The 15,265-nt window shown below is 43.5% G+C and overlaps 1 protein-coding gene across 1 annotated transcript in view; it reads left to right on the top strand.

Moving 5' to 3' along the window:
• Positions 1-15,265, top strand: part of LOC308412042 (RNA binding protein fox-1 homolog 3-like) — a 326,231-nt gene that overhangs the window by 127,444 nt on the left and 183,522 nt on the right. The window contains exons 4-5 of the mRNA XM_080906116.1: positions 1,484-1,544; positions 5,023-5,116. Of these exons, the coding sequence (XP_080762242.1) occupies positions 1,542-1,544; positions 5,023-5,116 (97 nt within the window). The 5' untranslated portion in view covers positions 1,484-1,541. The remainder of the gene's footprint in view (positions 1-1,483; positions 1,545-5,022; positions 5,117-15,265) is intronic.

The following is a 15,265-nucleotide window of genomic DNA, read 5'->3' as shown; positions in this document are numbered from 1 at the left end:
GGTACCGAAAAAAAGAAAATTTATTCATAAAACATGTGAAAAGACCAAGGAAAACCGAGTAAACGATAAAAACGATAACAAAATAACGCTGAAAACCGATAAAAACCCTGAAAACTATACATTTCACACCTGAGCCTCAACTCTCGTGGCCCGGTACCAAACGACTCACGGACCGGTACCGGTCCGAGTCCCGGGGGTTGGGGACCGCTGATTTAGAAGAATACTCCATTAAGTCAAATTGTGGCATTTAGTTAGAACAAGCAAGGCAAGCAGTACTTGCCTAAAAATACACATTAAAATGTGTATTTTAGAAATAAAGCTATTTGTCTACTTCAAGCTCCTCGCCTGTCAGTTAATATGTAAATCCAGCTTTTACATTGCTGCCAGCCTGTGGCCGCAGTCGGATGTTGTTGCTGAAAGCTGTGCTTATTTCATTTTCATGAAAGCAGCTCTGTCAGGTTTGAGGGCGTGTCCGTGACTGAAGCTGAGTAAACTCGAGGCTAGTAGTTTTTTCCTTCAGTGGTTTTGGATAAACTTCTGACCTTTGAGACGAGACCAGAGTGTGAAGCAAGCTGCTGCTGGTCAGCTTTCACTGCTCTGAGATTAGCTATGATTTGTGCTTGGTATGCTAAGACATTAGCATTAGCCAATTAGCTAACGCTAGTTAGCATTTGTAAGTAAACAGGCTTCAGAGATTTAGCGTCGTAACCTTGGAGTTTCCCCTTGTTAACCGCTTTGGCTAACATGTATGATGTAGAGAAGATTGAGTTTGAGATTTTTTTTAATAACTCCGTTTATAAGGAAAGCTGTGACGATGATGGAGAGGCAGCAGCTCTGACCATGTCCGGGCTAATAAATCAGGCAAGTTAAGCAGGTGCAATCTCAGCAGCACTTTCAGATTAGCATCTACTAGGATACCTGAGTGTAATAGGTTTAACCAGCTGCTTTGCTAACACTCCACATTCATTTTTCATTTATATTTTGAATCCACTGTGGATATTAATAGTTAACCATGTCACACACTGATCCAGCCTTTTAATTTAGCTGATTTTTTAAAATTATTATTTTACTGTACTGTTTGAAGAGACCTGTGATTTGGAACAACTGTGTGTTTCCTAGATATGTGGCTCTCACAGGACAGCCACTACAAACACATGATTTATAGAATATGATGCTGGGCATTAAACAGACTATAAAGTATTTAAGATTAGCTCAATGTGCAGCAGTAATATTAATCAATTTAATACTGATGCGGAACATTTTCCTGAAGAACAATCATTTTTATTTTGATATTTTATGCACAGTTTCCCAATAATATTGTTTTATGAGTGGTGAGGTGTTTTCATGGTGTTTTATTGCTTCTTTTCCTGAAGAAATTGTTTAGAAATTTCTCCAGCACTTTACATTTTCAGCTTATACTTGGTAATATAGTAGATTTGACTTTATTTAACTATAATAGTAATAACATTTTACAATTCTTCAGCCAGGAAGGATTGCAGGAAGGTGAAGATGTCCATGTAGAGTGAAGACAGACAGCACAAATGGTATGTTTTAATCTCATCCACTTTATCTTGTTAAATAGGTAAATACTTTTTGTAAAAGGTTACGCCTCTGTACTGGCATGAGCAGTGCATTAAGCAATGATGAAGACGACACATCACATTTGAAAGAACGTGCTCGTCCCAGTAAAACACCTGAAACATGGGGAGTCGACGCAGAGGTGCACTGAAGCTGTTCGGGCAGCGAGTGGTGCCCCAGCACCTTAAAAGACACTGGATGTCGGCTTTCCCCTTTAATTTGTCACCATACATAGTCCTAATTCAGCATTCACTTCCAGGGGACTCGGTGCATTGTTCAAACATACATCACCCAAATTGCGAGGCAAAGATTAGAGGGGAAAAGCATAATTAGAACATTAATAACCATACATGTTGGGTAACATAAGTAATTGAGTTTTTATGATAAATAGGAACGTAAACAAAAGGCAGGAGAATGAGAGGTTCATTTAGATACTCCAAGCTGGGTCTCAGCAGAGACATGAATGCAGGCTTCTTCCACTGTTGCCCAATTATTTCTGTGTTTCCAGGCAATGATAGCATTGCTTGTCCATCTGCAGCCTTCAAAGGGATATTCAAATAGTCTCATTGAAGCAACGGCGCCATTTGTTGGCAGGGAATAAATTGTTGGCTGGAAATTTTTTCATCCTCCCGGAGCGAAACCAGGTATTTGTGCAGTTAAAGTTATTTACAAAGTGGTGCGAAATTTTAAACGACTCCCAGCGATTCCGCGCGTGCCTGTTTTTCCCCCTTTGATTCCTGCCATGTCAGTGTGTGTGTGTGTGTGTTTGTGTGTGTTTGTTTTTGGTTGCTTTTTCATATGCTGTCACCAGAGATGTGTGCGATGGCCACCCACACCTCCTTCATGTTCTTCCAGCTCTTTCTTACCGTCCGCTAATGATCCAGGGACACCGAGTAGGGCCGCTGAAACAAAATGGCCACCTTAGCTGCCCACTTATATCTCAACCCTCCCCTCTCGAATCAATTCTGACATTTCATTCTGCCCTTATAGAAGGTAATGGTGCATTCAGAGGTTGTTACCGATAATGTTGAAACGGTATTGCTTGGTTTCATTGGATAGATGTACTGTAACCTCTGCTGTGGGATGGCTCCAGCCTCTCTCCACCTTGTGTCTCGTCCCTTTTTTTGGGGGGTTGGGGGGTTTCTCCGAGACTGAGATGTTGGTATTTACCGGCTCAAATATCTCTTTTGGCACAAGTGGGAGCAGCGTTTTTCATTTTTTTCCTGTTAACAAATAACCAACCAGTGTTTGTATTTTCCTCCCACTCTTGTGTTCACACAACATGAAGTGAAAACACCCTTTTAAGTCAGCTAGTCAATATGCTGTTTCTAATATATTATTTACTGCCTATGGGCTGTATATCTGAATGCGCTAAACAACTGTTTCGGTTTTGCAGCCATAATCATGTAGAGAGAAATCACAGAGCCAGATGTCTGGCCCTCGTTTTACAGCGTTTATGTTTTCCTCCGAGTTTATGTAAAATTCATCCTTCCCTGTTTTATTTATTCCCCCGTTTTCACTGACTCAACAATTAGTCAATTCCCAATCAACAAGAGAAAAGAAATTGCTTTTAATTACTTTTGATAAATGACAAATTGTGTTGGCATGGCTCCCTGCAAATGCTTAATCAGGTGCTGGGCGGGGTAGGGAGGCGGGAACCAGGAGAAGGGATTTCTGCTGGGATGAAATCAATGCGGTTTCTCTGCGGTTCACCGGCTGGGCTTCTGGGCAACAGCCAACCAGAGGCCTGCGAAGATACACAAGTCAGCAGAAAAACCTCCTGCTGCATGAGAACAGTCACCCACTGAGGCACAAACATGCAGGAACATTCAGATATATATGCTTTGTGTATTGGCTCTGCATCTCACACACACGGGATGTAACGTCTGACAGCATCGAGCGCCGGTGATTAATACCAGCTCTGCAAACGATGCACCAAACGTACTCGGTGTAATTGCGACATTGTTTTTTTGATCGCTAAATTCAGAGTGCTACTTTCTGCCGTCATCACAACTTATTGCGTGTGACAGGAGACGTCTTTAGAAACCTCGACTTAAATGGATTTCACTATAACTACTTCCTGGTGAGCAACAGCTGGAAGTCTTGTTGTTGCAGTGAGGTTGTCAAGTTTGGTGCCACTGTACCTGTGAAGAGACTAAACAAAAACTTGCACTTCCTCACTGTATCTGGCACCTCATGCTAGCTGGAGATGCTACGCAGCAGGACGAAATGTCAAGAAACTGCTCCAGCGGCTCACGCCCCTACAACTACACATCATTGTCTTTACGTGGAAGTTGTGCGAACGTGTCAAACAAATAAAATGCTCCTTATTTATTAGTTATTTTAAGGTGTTACTAGGATTTGGTGCTTATTTAAGCCTTCACAGAGACAAACTAATCACTTCTCCTCATCTAACTAGACGTCCCTTTAACTATCCATTAAAGGGACAGTTCAGTTGCAGTAGCATATATGCGTCTAGCCTGTTTTGGAGACTGTAGAAAGGTTATAATAGAGCCTGATGGCACTGGCCTGATTTTGCACCAAAAACGAACATGAAACTGAGCTGCTTGGTAAAAATTCGTGAACCTTGTTTTGAGGCGTTTCATGCAGGAACTATTTACCGATTGCATTCAGCAACTAAATGAAGGCTTCAGCTAGTTTGCACTGCTGCTAAACCAAGGTGTGCACCATCTACATCCTGACATTCTGTTGGAAGTGCAAGCCTGGACTCAATGCTAAATGCACGCCCCCTTCTGCACAGTAATATGGCTGGGGGGTGTAGTTGGGTAGAAAGAAAATAGTTCCTGCGTGAAACTGCTCCCAACAGGGTTTGTAGATTTTGAAAAAAAGTAACGCTGCTGAGGTTTTCAAAGGATTTTTTTTTCTTTGAGCATCACACAGTGAGAACCATCCAGCTCTACAGGCCTGAAGAAAAAAAGTATTTCCCTGTGAATTTTTCCATTATGTTATCTAAAAAGGTGAAAGTCTCTAAATATTACCAGCCAAATGTCTTTGTGAAGTAAGTGTACACTGTACATCAGGTGTAGTCGACATATGGGTGAAGTTAATATCGCTGAGGTGTTTGTAGCACACTGACTGCGTTCACCTGTCTTCTTCCACATGTCATGTTAGGACTAACCTGAAACATGCCTTCATGTTTAGGATATATTTTTGGATTTTGGATGAAAATCTGCTGTTACAAACATGATTTCTTTCACTGTGTTTTTCAGATTTTCTGCACGCGTCACACCGATGTTGTTATTGTGAAATGTTTGATCACCGTGAAGCAAAAGTGTGATATTGTGACAGCTTTAGTATGAAGTAGTAAAAGTAGACGGCTGAATTCTGTTCCCTGTTTCATTAGCGCATAATTAAATGAATCACCTCCTCTCGCTGCTGCACTCTGTTTTCTAATAGGAGCTTTCCTCTCTTCTCCATTTTCAGGATTCATCAGCACCTGTGCCAACAGCAGCGAGTCGAGTGACCCAGCTCCAGGCCGACCGGCTTCACCTGTACATGGAGACCCCCAGCTGGGCAGGTCAGACTCTTAACTAACCCCCTTCGGACCCCCCCTCCTGTTGGTCTGTTGTGTTCTGGTTGACTTTTTTTTTTTTTTTTAATCTTATCTTATAGCCAAGTGGCGTTTACACTGAGGTAATTTATCCACAGCTTTTCCTGAGCAGAGGTTTAAGTTGTGAACATCATCACTGTGAACATGCTGCACATTCTTTGTCTAGTTTTGGATTTTTTCCTCCTGTTTTTGGCTTCACAGGCTAAAAGATCGAAACCAGATTTTTAAAAAATTGTCTTCAAAAATTATCCATAGGAAAAAAAGAACACTTTCAGTGCTTTATTTTCATTGTGACATTTTTTTTAAAGCATCTTATTCTGATGTTGATTAAAAACACACTTTACTAAAGTGAAGGGACAGATAAAATTCCAATGTTTTCAGCTACTAGAGAAGAGGGACTGGGATTACCTCTCCAGTGATACAGCTGCTCACATCGCCCCGGTGATGTATGCATGTACTCCGGGGGCTGTTAGAGGTCTGTGACGTAGGTCATGGATGTGGTTTCATGTGTATCAGAGCACACGCACTGTGCAGCTGGGGATGTTCAGGGAAGCAGCACACTTCAAATTCAACCAGGGAGTGCAATAAAATGATTCTCAGGGTGGTACAGCATTAAAGTCCAGCTTGGGTGGGGGTCACAAGTCCCTGTTTAATGCCACTCTGTCTGCTATGCCAATCCTGACCAGTCAGTTTGAATTAGGGCATTTATTAATATTGTAGGTATTTGTTTTTTATTTATAAACCATCTCAGCCCATCCACCCGACGCCCCTCTCGCTCACAGCTGCGATCACCACGTTTTAGTTCACTGCGCTGTCGCTAACTTTGTAACTTTAGAGATTTAGCTCCTACTTGCAAGACCTAGCAAAACAAATCTGCACAGTGTCCTCCTGCTTGACAACAACGTCTTGCTCACCTTGCACGGGAACAGCTCTCTCCGTCTCTCTGCTGTGTCCGTCGGGTAAATGAACAGCATGTCGGAGTGGTGCACAGCGGGAGAGAAAAAAGTAAGAGCTTCTCTTTCATCTGACTTTCTCTCTGAGCGATCATATTATATACAAATATAATAGGCTGTATATAAAAGATAGATAAAGCCACTGTCATATCACTGAGCCTTTGTTGCTGCCTTTCGGAGACAGAAGTCAGCGTCACATTCCAATAAAACCTCTCCCAAAGGCACCGACGCGGCAAAGGCTGTCGAGAGGTCCAGTTCAGTGGCATCAGGTGCTGAAGGTGAGGCAAAGCAAACTGTGATTGGGTGCAGTGTGTTAGCAGCCTATTTCCTAACTTTAATTAAAAGGAATTACCTTTGTGACAGCTGTTAAGAGAGAAAACCTGTTTTGGTACCCGACTCCAGCTTTTTTGGCTTTTTAACACCTCGTATTTGGAGGCGAGCGCTACAGGCATCCTTTGCATCTCCATCACATTACAAGCGCTGGAATTCGTGTTCACGAACACAAATTATGAGTTATGATTTTGTGGCTTTACAGCGCAGCAACAACTCGTCTGCGTGCAGACAAAAAAGAAAAGGAGAGCGAGACCTTTGCCACTTATTGTGGTTTTTATTTCAGCGGTCGTCACCTTTCTTCACTCCAGGGGCGAAACACTCCAGAGTTTGAGGAAACAGCTTCACGCCCTTTCGGTGTGAAAGCTCTCTCACTGCGATAAAGGCTGTATGTATGCGCGTCCTACTCTACCCTATCCGGCCATATTGTGCTGATGTGCGCTGGTTAAGTAGCGGAAGACTAGAAAAAGACTCTTATCCATATGCCTGAGAGCCCAGGAGTCGGTGTGATCTCTCCCCAGATGAAGCTCTCAGCTTCCTCGCCCGTCCTCTGCGGAGCCATATAGCAGGTGGCAGCGAGGATCAATGGGCCCCAGCCATTACCTCCTCTCCACTTCATATCTCCAGCCTCATCTCGGCGGGGGGCCCGCGGGGCATGCGGCGCGTCTCGCTGCAGCACACCGGGAGAAATAGGGACGTTTTCCATTAGTCTAATTGCTCGGTTATAGTTCTATATTATTGCCGTGATCACCACTGTGGCTTGGTAATGACGGACCTCCCGTGACCCCACGTATAGCTGGTGGGTGTTATGTCTCCCCCATCACCGTCCATCGAAACTCGGCTTGCAGCGGGCGTGGGCGGAGAGAACAAACTTAACGTGGAGATGAAAACAGGAGGATAAACAGCCCCAAAAACGAGCAGAGCTCTTCAAATGTTTTGATGCAAGTTTAATCAAATAGCCTCAGCTATTTACATTCTCAACAGGTGCTGCGTTTGGCTGATTTATGGAATAAACACTGGAGTTGTAGTGCTTGTTCATTTGCCTCCGCTAAAAACTGGCAATATGGGGCTAATTTGCAATAATTTGCTGCTGCTGTGGCCACTGGTTAAGAATGTTTATATAATCATGATATAATAAGAAAAATGAAAATGAGTTTTTCATGCAGTTCAGGCCCTGTCAAACACAGCTCACGGACCCACTAAATGATAATTACATTCCTCAAGCATAGTATTACATTATACCCTCTTACATGGACTTTGTTCACGGTAAATGGGGGAGTATTATTTTCATTTTAAGGCGATCCGACCCGGTATTATTCCCACATCTGAGCTCCCTGGGTACAGTGGAAGGTTTCCCCCCATCAGCGATTACACGAGAAGTCTTCCATCAGCGAGCAGATGAGGTGAGGATTATAATGAATTCATTTACCCTCAAAGACGCTGCCTTTCTTCTTTGTGTTTGTAATATCCCATTTGCATACCTCGTATGATCGGAAAGCTTTAGTTTAAGCGGCGTTGGGCTAATCGGGCCTGAATATTTCACAGCTGACCCGTAGCTCTCCCTACAGGTCAGCGCATAAAAGCTGCTTCCTGTTTTGGGTTTCCTCTCATACAGTCAGGATTGCTGCTTATTATCTGGCCTCCCACTCCTTAGAAGAAGAAAATCCTTGGCCGCCGTGATTCCTCGTTTTTAAAAAAAAATTCTTGTGTGGTTTTTTTACAGGTTTTTTTAAGTGAACACGCTGCAGGGGAGCGTGTTCACTTAAAAGGCCCGCTGATGTAGCAGAGCTTATTAAACAAATAGGCCAGAGAACAAGGCCACAATCACTTTGAATCATGAAGGAGGTTGCCCATCTTAAAGCAACACTGTATCAAATATGAAACGCTCCGCTAACAAGGTGTGTAATCTATTTTAATCAGATCATATTTTATGAAACAAGGAGAAGGTTGAACTTAAGTAAGAGAGAAAGATGGAGATTCCGAGAGGGGGAGCTGGGGATTGTATTTTGAAATCGAATGTGACGGCCAGGGACCACGACTTGATTTTACATGCATGGCTTTATAATGAAGCCACGGCAAATGGTCAGTTATGGTTAACTTTAGGGGGAAGCTGGAGCCTTGCTGTAATGGGAGGCTAATTCAGGGCCCATAACGCCTTGACAGGCTGTGGGAGCCGAGCTGGAATATGGAGAAGGATGTAAGTTGCAGGCTCCAGGGCTGAAGTTAAGGTCTGTATTTGTCTGCAAATTGCCACGTTGCCTGAGAATATAATGGGGTCAAGAGTGGCGTGGCATATTTTGTGCGCGCAGACATACTGTCATAGAAATAAACACAAAGCAGCGGCGCACAGCCTCCTGCCGAGAGACTGGCCAACTCACTCGAATCAAGTGCACAGGAGCGACTTGGTGTTGTCATTGCAATTCGGGCCATGATCATTTTTTTATGCCTTTACACTGACTGAGTTCACAGGCGAGTGTTTTCAATCATGTTTTTTTTCTTCTCTGCGCCATAAATTGTTTCAGATCCTGTGACACGACTAGACTTGGTTATGAATACATGAATATATATACACTCACAAGACCTTAGGTAGTGCCACTAGTCAGACGAGATAATGGATGCAGAGACGTTATATACTGCTCCGGGAGCCACCACTTGTTAGATAAGATCTCCTTGGATTTTAATGATTAGAAGGAGGAAAAGAATGAGGCTTCCTTTTGGAGAAGTAGAAATCCTCTGCTTTTACGGTGAGTAATCACAGTGCTCTTCGGTCATCACCACACCAAATGTCTGCCTGCATTACAGAAAAATATGTGCTCCTCTTTATCCAAAAATAAATAAATAAATAAAATGCTGCTATGGGAACTACTGCAGATATTAATAGATGTCTAATAATAGTTAGCGAGGTATTATTCACCGCTCTGGAAAGCACCACTTGTTGGAAGAGAAACTCCTCTGATATTAATCACCGTGAAGCACAAAGAGAAGGCATTTAACACCCCAGCGTTACAAAATGAAGATGCTGTTGTTTGCGTCGTGTTATAAATTTGTTGGATCCTGAGCGCGCTCGCAGGGCCTCTTTGCCGCCAGCATCGGGGCGATGCGAGCAGGGAGAGAGGGGGGGAGGAGGAGGAGGAGGAGCAGAGGAAGGAAGAGGAGGGATGCCTGCATCTTTAAAAGGTAGATGGAGTGAGGGAGCGGGGCGGATGGGTGGCTGGCAGGATTGTGCTGACGGCAGGGCTTTGGTTCAGAGCATGCCCATTAGAGGGAGCCATAAATCCTGGGCTCTCTGGGCCGGGCTGTGTCAGCAGTCCACTGAATGAATTGATTTTAAACGCCACTGAAAAAAAGAGAAAGTGCAAGGGGGGAGAGTGAGAGAGAGAGAGAGAGAGAGAGAGAGTGACTATTTAATTCACCCTCCGCCAGAAGCCCACACCCCGTTCCACCCCGCTTCTCAATTCAGGACTGCTGCTGAAAAGGGGGAGGAGAGAAGTCTAGAAACACTGAAACTGTCACCAGCAACAAGCCCAGGGCTACGCGGCCCCCACATGTTTGATTTAAACAGGAGGGAAACACACAAACCAAATACATAATCTCAAATTCCATACAGCATTTGTTCTCCCACCCCTCTAATTTTTCCCTCTCAGCCCTCTCCTTTTATATCTCCACAAGAGAAATGAGACATATCGTAAAAAAGAGAGGGAGAGAGAGAGAAAGGCACCGCTGCATTTGAAATTCAAATGTGTTGGATTTTGAAATTGATGTATGTGTTTATTCATTTACGAGCAGCATCCATGTGTGCATGCATTTATATATTATCAGCAGCAATGAAACGCCGCATAGAAGACCCGTAGCCCGTCTCTCTCCCCCGCGTGCCCCCTCGCCTTTGTTTCTTCCCCGAGCTGAAGCCGCCGTTATGTTCAGCTTTGCAGGAAATGTGTTTGCGAAGAGATGCGCGGTAAATTGTACACGAGGACCAGTTTCACTCGGCCTTTGTTTCGTTTTATCTAAACGTGTAGCGGCTTTCATTTTGTCTTGCTCTGTGCCCACGCCGTGACACCGCCCCCTCCACCCTGTTTCCCGTGTACTTACCTGTTAGAGTGTCATCAGACACTGGTGGGAGTGCACTGCTGCCCTTGTAGAGAGCAGTGTTACAAGACCCTCTAAGGATCTAATCTGTATGAAACCTGCAATGTAAGTGGAATATAAGGCGAGGGTAGGGCGGGTGAAATCGATATCATATTTATCATATTCATAAATATGCAAAAATTGATCACGCCACATTCACCTGAAGCGGAGCACCCGTGTCTGTGGAAATAAAGGAGCCGTTTCTCACTCCTTTCATATATTGTGCATGGGTCTTGTTGTGTATTAGGCCTTTTTATCTTTAATATTGACACAGAACTTAAAGCTGGAATAACTGATTTTTTTCTACTTTCTTCATTAGGGGGCAGAAAAACTCCACAGCAAACTGACTGACACGTGGCTCCAATGTATTATCAGTTGACTAACAAGGAGACTGAACAAAACGAGGGGCTGAAAGAGGTTAAAAGTCGGGGGGGTTGTGACAGCTGTGGGGCCGTCATGCTGGAGGACCTACTTCCTTTCATACTGATTGATTTTAATTGCTAATAACTGATCACTGGAGCTTTAAATGAACAGGATGCAGAAACCGAATTTCCTAAAAATTCAAATCTCTTCATAACATTCTGATATAATGGAGGGAGAAGGAGGGGCGTCTGGTGTGTGTGTGTATGTGTGTCTTTGGGGTGGGGGGGGCATCCTCTCTGGCTCATTACGCTGTTTAAAGAGCCGGCGCCTCCGAATCACCTGCCCGGCTCCACGCTTCAAACAAGCTCAGCCACCAGGGATCATACATCAACTTCTCCATCAGTCCCCCGGCTTCACTTTTTCACTATCCGGCTGCGAACACATGAGCCCCACATGCAACCCACACGGCGAATGTGGGAAAACAGATAGGATCGCTCGTTGAATACTGATCTCACGCCTGCTGCAAAAAGCACAATAAATTAGTTACAAAGCAGCTGTTACGCTGTTACGTGCGTTATCCTGAATTTAATCGAATACCTTTGGTGGACTCGCAGCATCCCGGGCCCTGTTTGTGGCCCCGGCATTGCTAACACACGGCTCCTCTGCATGTAAAAAGTACACTTTCTCATGCCTAATTACCCACGGGCTAAGGCATGAAGAGGATTCGCTGCGTATTACTATAAAGATTGTGAGGATATTTCACTTTGAAAAATGGTGAAGCGCACAGGACTAAGGGCTTGATTACAAGGAGTGGGGCACACAGCCTCTACATCTTCCTTCCCTCATTTCAATTATGGCTGACTGGAGGCACGGTGCTGCCACCGTCCTCAAATAAAACTAAAATATGATAAAGCTGAAATATCAGGCCCAGGACTGCGCCCAGCCTCGAGCCATGTGAGGCGCCGATCCTCGGCACGTAATTACAACATTTGCCAATATTTTTTTGACGGGAGGTTCAACATGGATATGAATGAAAGGGGGGAGGAAAGGCATGAGGAGCGTTCATGACACGTGATAAAAAGCACATTTCATTCTGCCCTCCCTATGGATAACAGGAGACATGCCTGCACAGAGCTGTCTCTGTGTGAGAGGGTATAGATGGCTGTATTACTTTTAAGTTGCTAGATCATTACTCATGTGAAGATGCATGAACGAAGTGCTGCAAACATGAGTGCTGAAAAGAGCTTGTCATGTCTAGTCATACGTATATATGGATGCTTAAAAGAAAAAGTGTTCCTGTTTTTGAGATAGCACCCTGCTATTTCACAACAATCCAGCTGCTGTAAGCAAATATTTTTTCAATGGGAGGACAAAAAAAGTGCTACAAAGCATATTCTCTATTCAATTCATGTTTGCCCTTTTAAGCGCTGGCCTTTGCAGCCCCCTGCAGACGGAGGCGGTGTGCGATGCGGCCGCTTTCTCAACGTGACGCACCGACAAAGGTGGATCTCCTCTTCCACGGTGGCCTTAACACCCCAGGCAGCCAGGGTGCATCCTATGTCAGCATTAATCACAGTCTGGCATGCCTGCCATGTCGCCGGTGCCACGCGGGGTCAGTGCTCCGCAAAGCTGGGCATTCGTAGGAAATCCCGGCCAGCGTGGCACGGAGTCTCCCGCTACACCGGATGCACGAGGAAGCGAATTGAGGATTTGCGCGGAACGTGATCTATTTAGGCCCGGTTTGGTGAAGCCACAGCTCAGAACGTAGTGCGGCGATTAAAGCGAGCAAATACGGGACCTGACACGTCTGTGTAACCTCTTTATAAATCCTCTCTTATGACTGCGCAGCGCTTCAAATGAACAACACCAGCGTGGCCCAAAAACAGGTGTAATGTAGGTTCTTTGTTTCTTTTTTTTCAGTATTGATTCAAATTTCAGGAAAAACGAAACCCTTGAAGTCGGCTGCCTAACATTTATGATTTCACTCAGAACTGAAACATTTTCGCTGAAGTGTATATAATAACATTTTCCAAGTATTCATTCTTCTTAGATTGAAGTACACGATATATCATTTTGTAGATCTGATCTTGGTCATTAAATGTGGGGGGGAAAAAAGTGCGAAGCATTTCCTCTTCTACACTGAACTCGCTCACTGGAGCTCTTCACATAAAGTCTTCAGCTTCTTTGATGTGTGTGTTTGAACGTGTTTACATATCTTTGTGGGGTCCAAAAATTGAAAGTTTACCATGCTTGTGGGGACCAACTGGCCTGTGGGGACAAAATCCCGGTCCCCACAAGTTAAAGGCATTTTATGGACTCAAAATGTGGTTTCTGTGTTATAGGGTTATAAATAGGTTATGTTAGGTTTAGGGTATTAGATGTCCCCACAAAGATATGAAAACACGATTCTGTGTGTGTGTCTGTGTGTATGTGTTTTGTTCTGTTGTTATTTTTTTTCCCCCTCTCAGTGTTGAAGTGGCTCCAGCACCTGCTTTTCAAAGTGAAGGAGGAAATGTTTTGCAGTGGGAAGAGCTTCTGCAGCAAAATCAAGAACGATTCCGCCCCCTTCACTCGTCACAGTGTGGGGGATTCAATCAAAAGTCTGCCCTGTGACCTGTTCTCAGAGAAACAAACAGCCAGCAGAGTCTCCAAAGACCAAAGCCATCAGAGGAGGGCGGCTGGTGTGTGAGCTAAATCGTGGCACTTTTCTGAAAGCTTCCATCATAGAAAAATTGTGAGTTGTCGCAGTGGAGAGTGACTAGCATGGCGCTACATTGATACATTGATGCAGTGAATGCCTTGGACAGTGCAGTAAAAGTGCTGAGGTTGAAATTAAGCTGTTATCTCTGGCATGTATCACTAGGGAGGCAAGAAGCAGAGGTGCAAAGGCAGTAGCCTGTTTGCTTTACTGTTATTGCCTCTTTCCTCATGTTCTGCCATTTTAAATGAAACGCAAAGTTTGTTTATCTTTTATTTTAACAAATCCGCTTTGCCGTTTTACCGAAAATCCATTCTCTGTTCTTTTTTTTTATACAGTGCACAAAAAGAGGGAGGTCACAGGATTTTCTTTTGGCCTATAGGAGTATATGTAGCAGATTTTAAGCTATCATTTCTGCCTTATCTTGAAATTAATGAAAGTAAACATAAAAGAGAACACGGACGTCTTCACAGCCGAGATGGATAGATGCCACCACAGGTCAGAGGGATTTTGGGTAAACTTTCCCTTCAGCAGACCTATACTGAGGTATAACCACCTTAAATGTAAGCAGCTGATATTACTAAAAACAGACGGCTGTGCCTGAGAAAATTGGTGCATGTATCATTTATTTATGTGTTTCCAATTATTTGCGACTCTGGAAAACACAAAAAATTGTATTTAAAACAATAAAAAAAAGTCCTAGTTTTGGTGCGACATGCATTTCAACCATACATTGTTTCTTACTGAATATGAGTCTGGTGCATAATCAGCAGCTCATTAGTGTTTTGTCCCCATTTTCATCTTAACCTTCTATTAACAAAAGCATACATAAGCTGTCCTGGTATGATGAGGATTTAATTGAGTGTACAGTAAACAGCGGCTTCCTGGAGCAAGAAATAAAACTCATTTGCATTAAAGTCATTAAATGAAAATAAAGTCAGTCATTAAATAAAGTCAGCTTAAACAATGTTGTCCTAACACAGAATTTTGTATATTTTGGTGAAATGATGAGCCTGAACTGTGTGCCACTGAGCTTAGATTCGGGGAAATCTGCTTACCACAAAAAGTTTCTTTATGAAGCAGAAAAGCTTTGAGATGCTGTTACAGACATGTAAGCTGAGAGCTCCCACACTTATAAATTCAGTATCACGTGTGTTTGCATTGCACTAAACATCCACTTTTGATCAAGTGAATATTTATAGGTAATTTATTGAATTAGGTCTCTTTAATGTTTTACAATGTGGGCTGAAGCTTTTGTATATTCCACCTATACTATTCACATAGCGTAGTCTGCATGGCGACGATTTCACTAGTACACGTTTGAAATTCCTCACCACAGTTTACTCTGTTGGCAGATATACATCTTGGTTTTTTTTTTGTTCTTATCTTTGTTTCGGCTTTATTTTTTAACACCTATTTCTCTGCGCCAGCTCTCGCTGAACATGAATACATAGGAAGTATTTTATTTGTACTTTTATCTGCAGTGTTGATTAGATAGTGAGTAGGACGAGGTTTGTTCAAAACAGCAACTCTGAGCAGCAGAGTGGTGAGAATCCCACACTGCTGGAATTAATGCTGTGGAAATTTACCATTTTTATTATACCACTGTAAATTTCCCCGGAGAGCTGTCAGAGTACAGGTATTTCC

Source organism: Rhamphochromis sp. 'chilingali' (assembly GCF_963969265.1).
Source record: "Rhamphochromis sp. 'chilingali' genome assembly, chromosome: 15".
NCBI classification, from domain to species: domain Eukaryota; kingdom Metazoa; phylum Chordata; class Actinopteri; order Cichliformes; family Cichlidae; genus Rhamphochromis; species Rhamphochromis sp. 'chilingali'.
The sequence above is the reverse complement of the archived record's forward strand: the minus strand, read 5'-3'. Positions and strand labels throughout refer to the sequence as shown.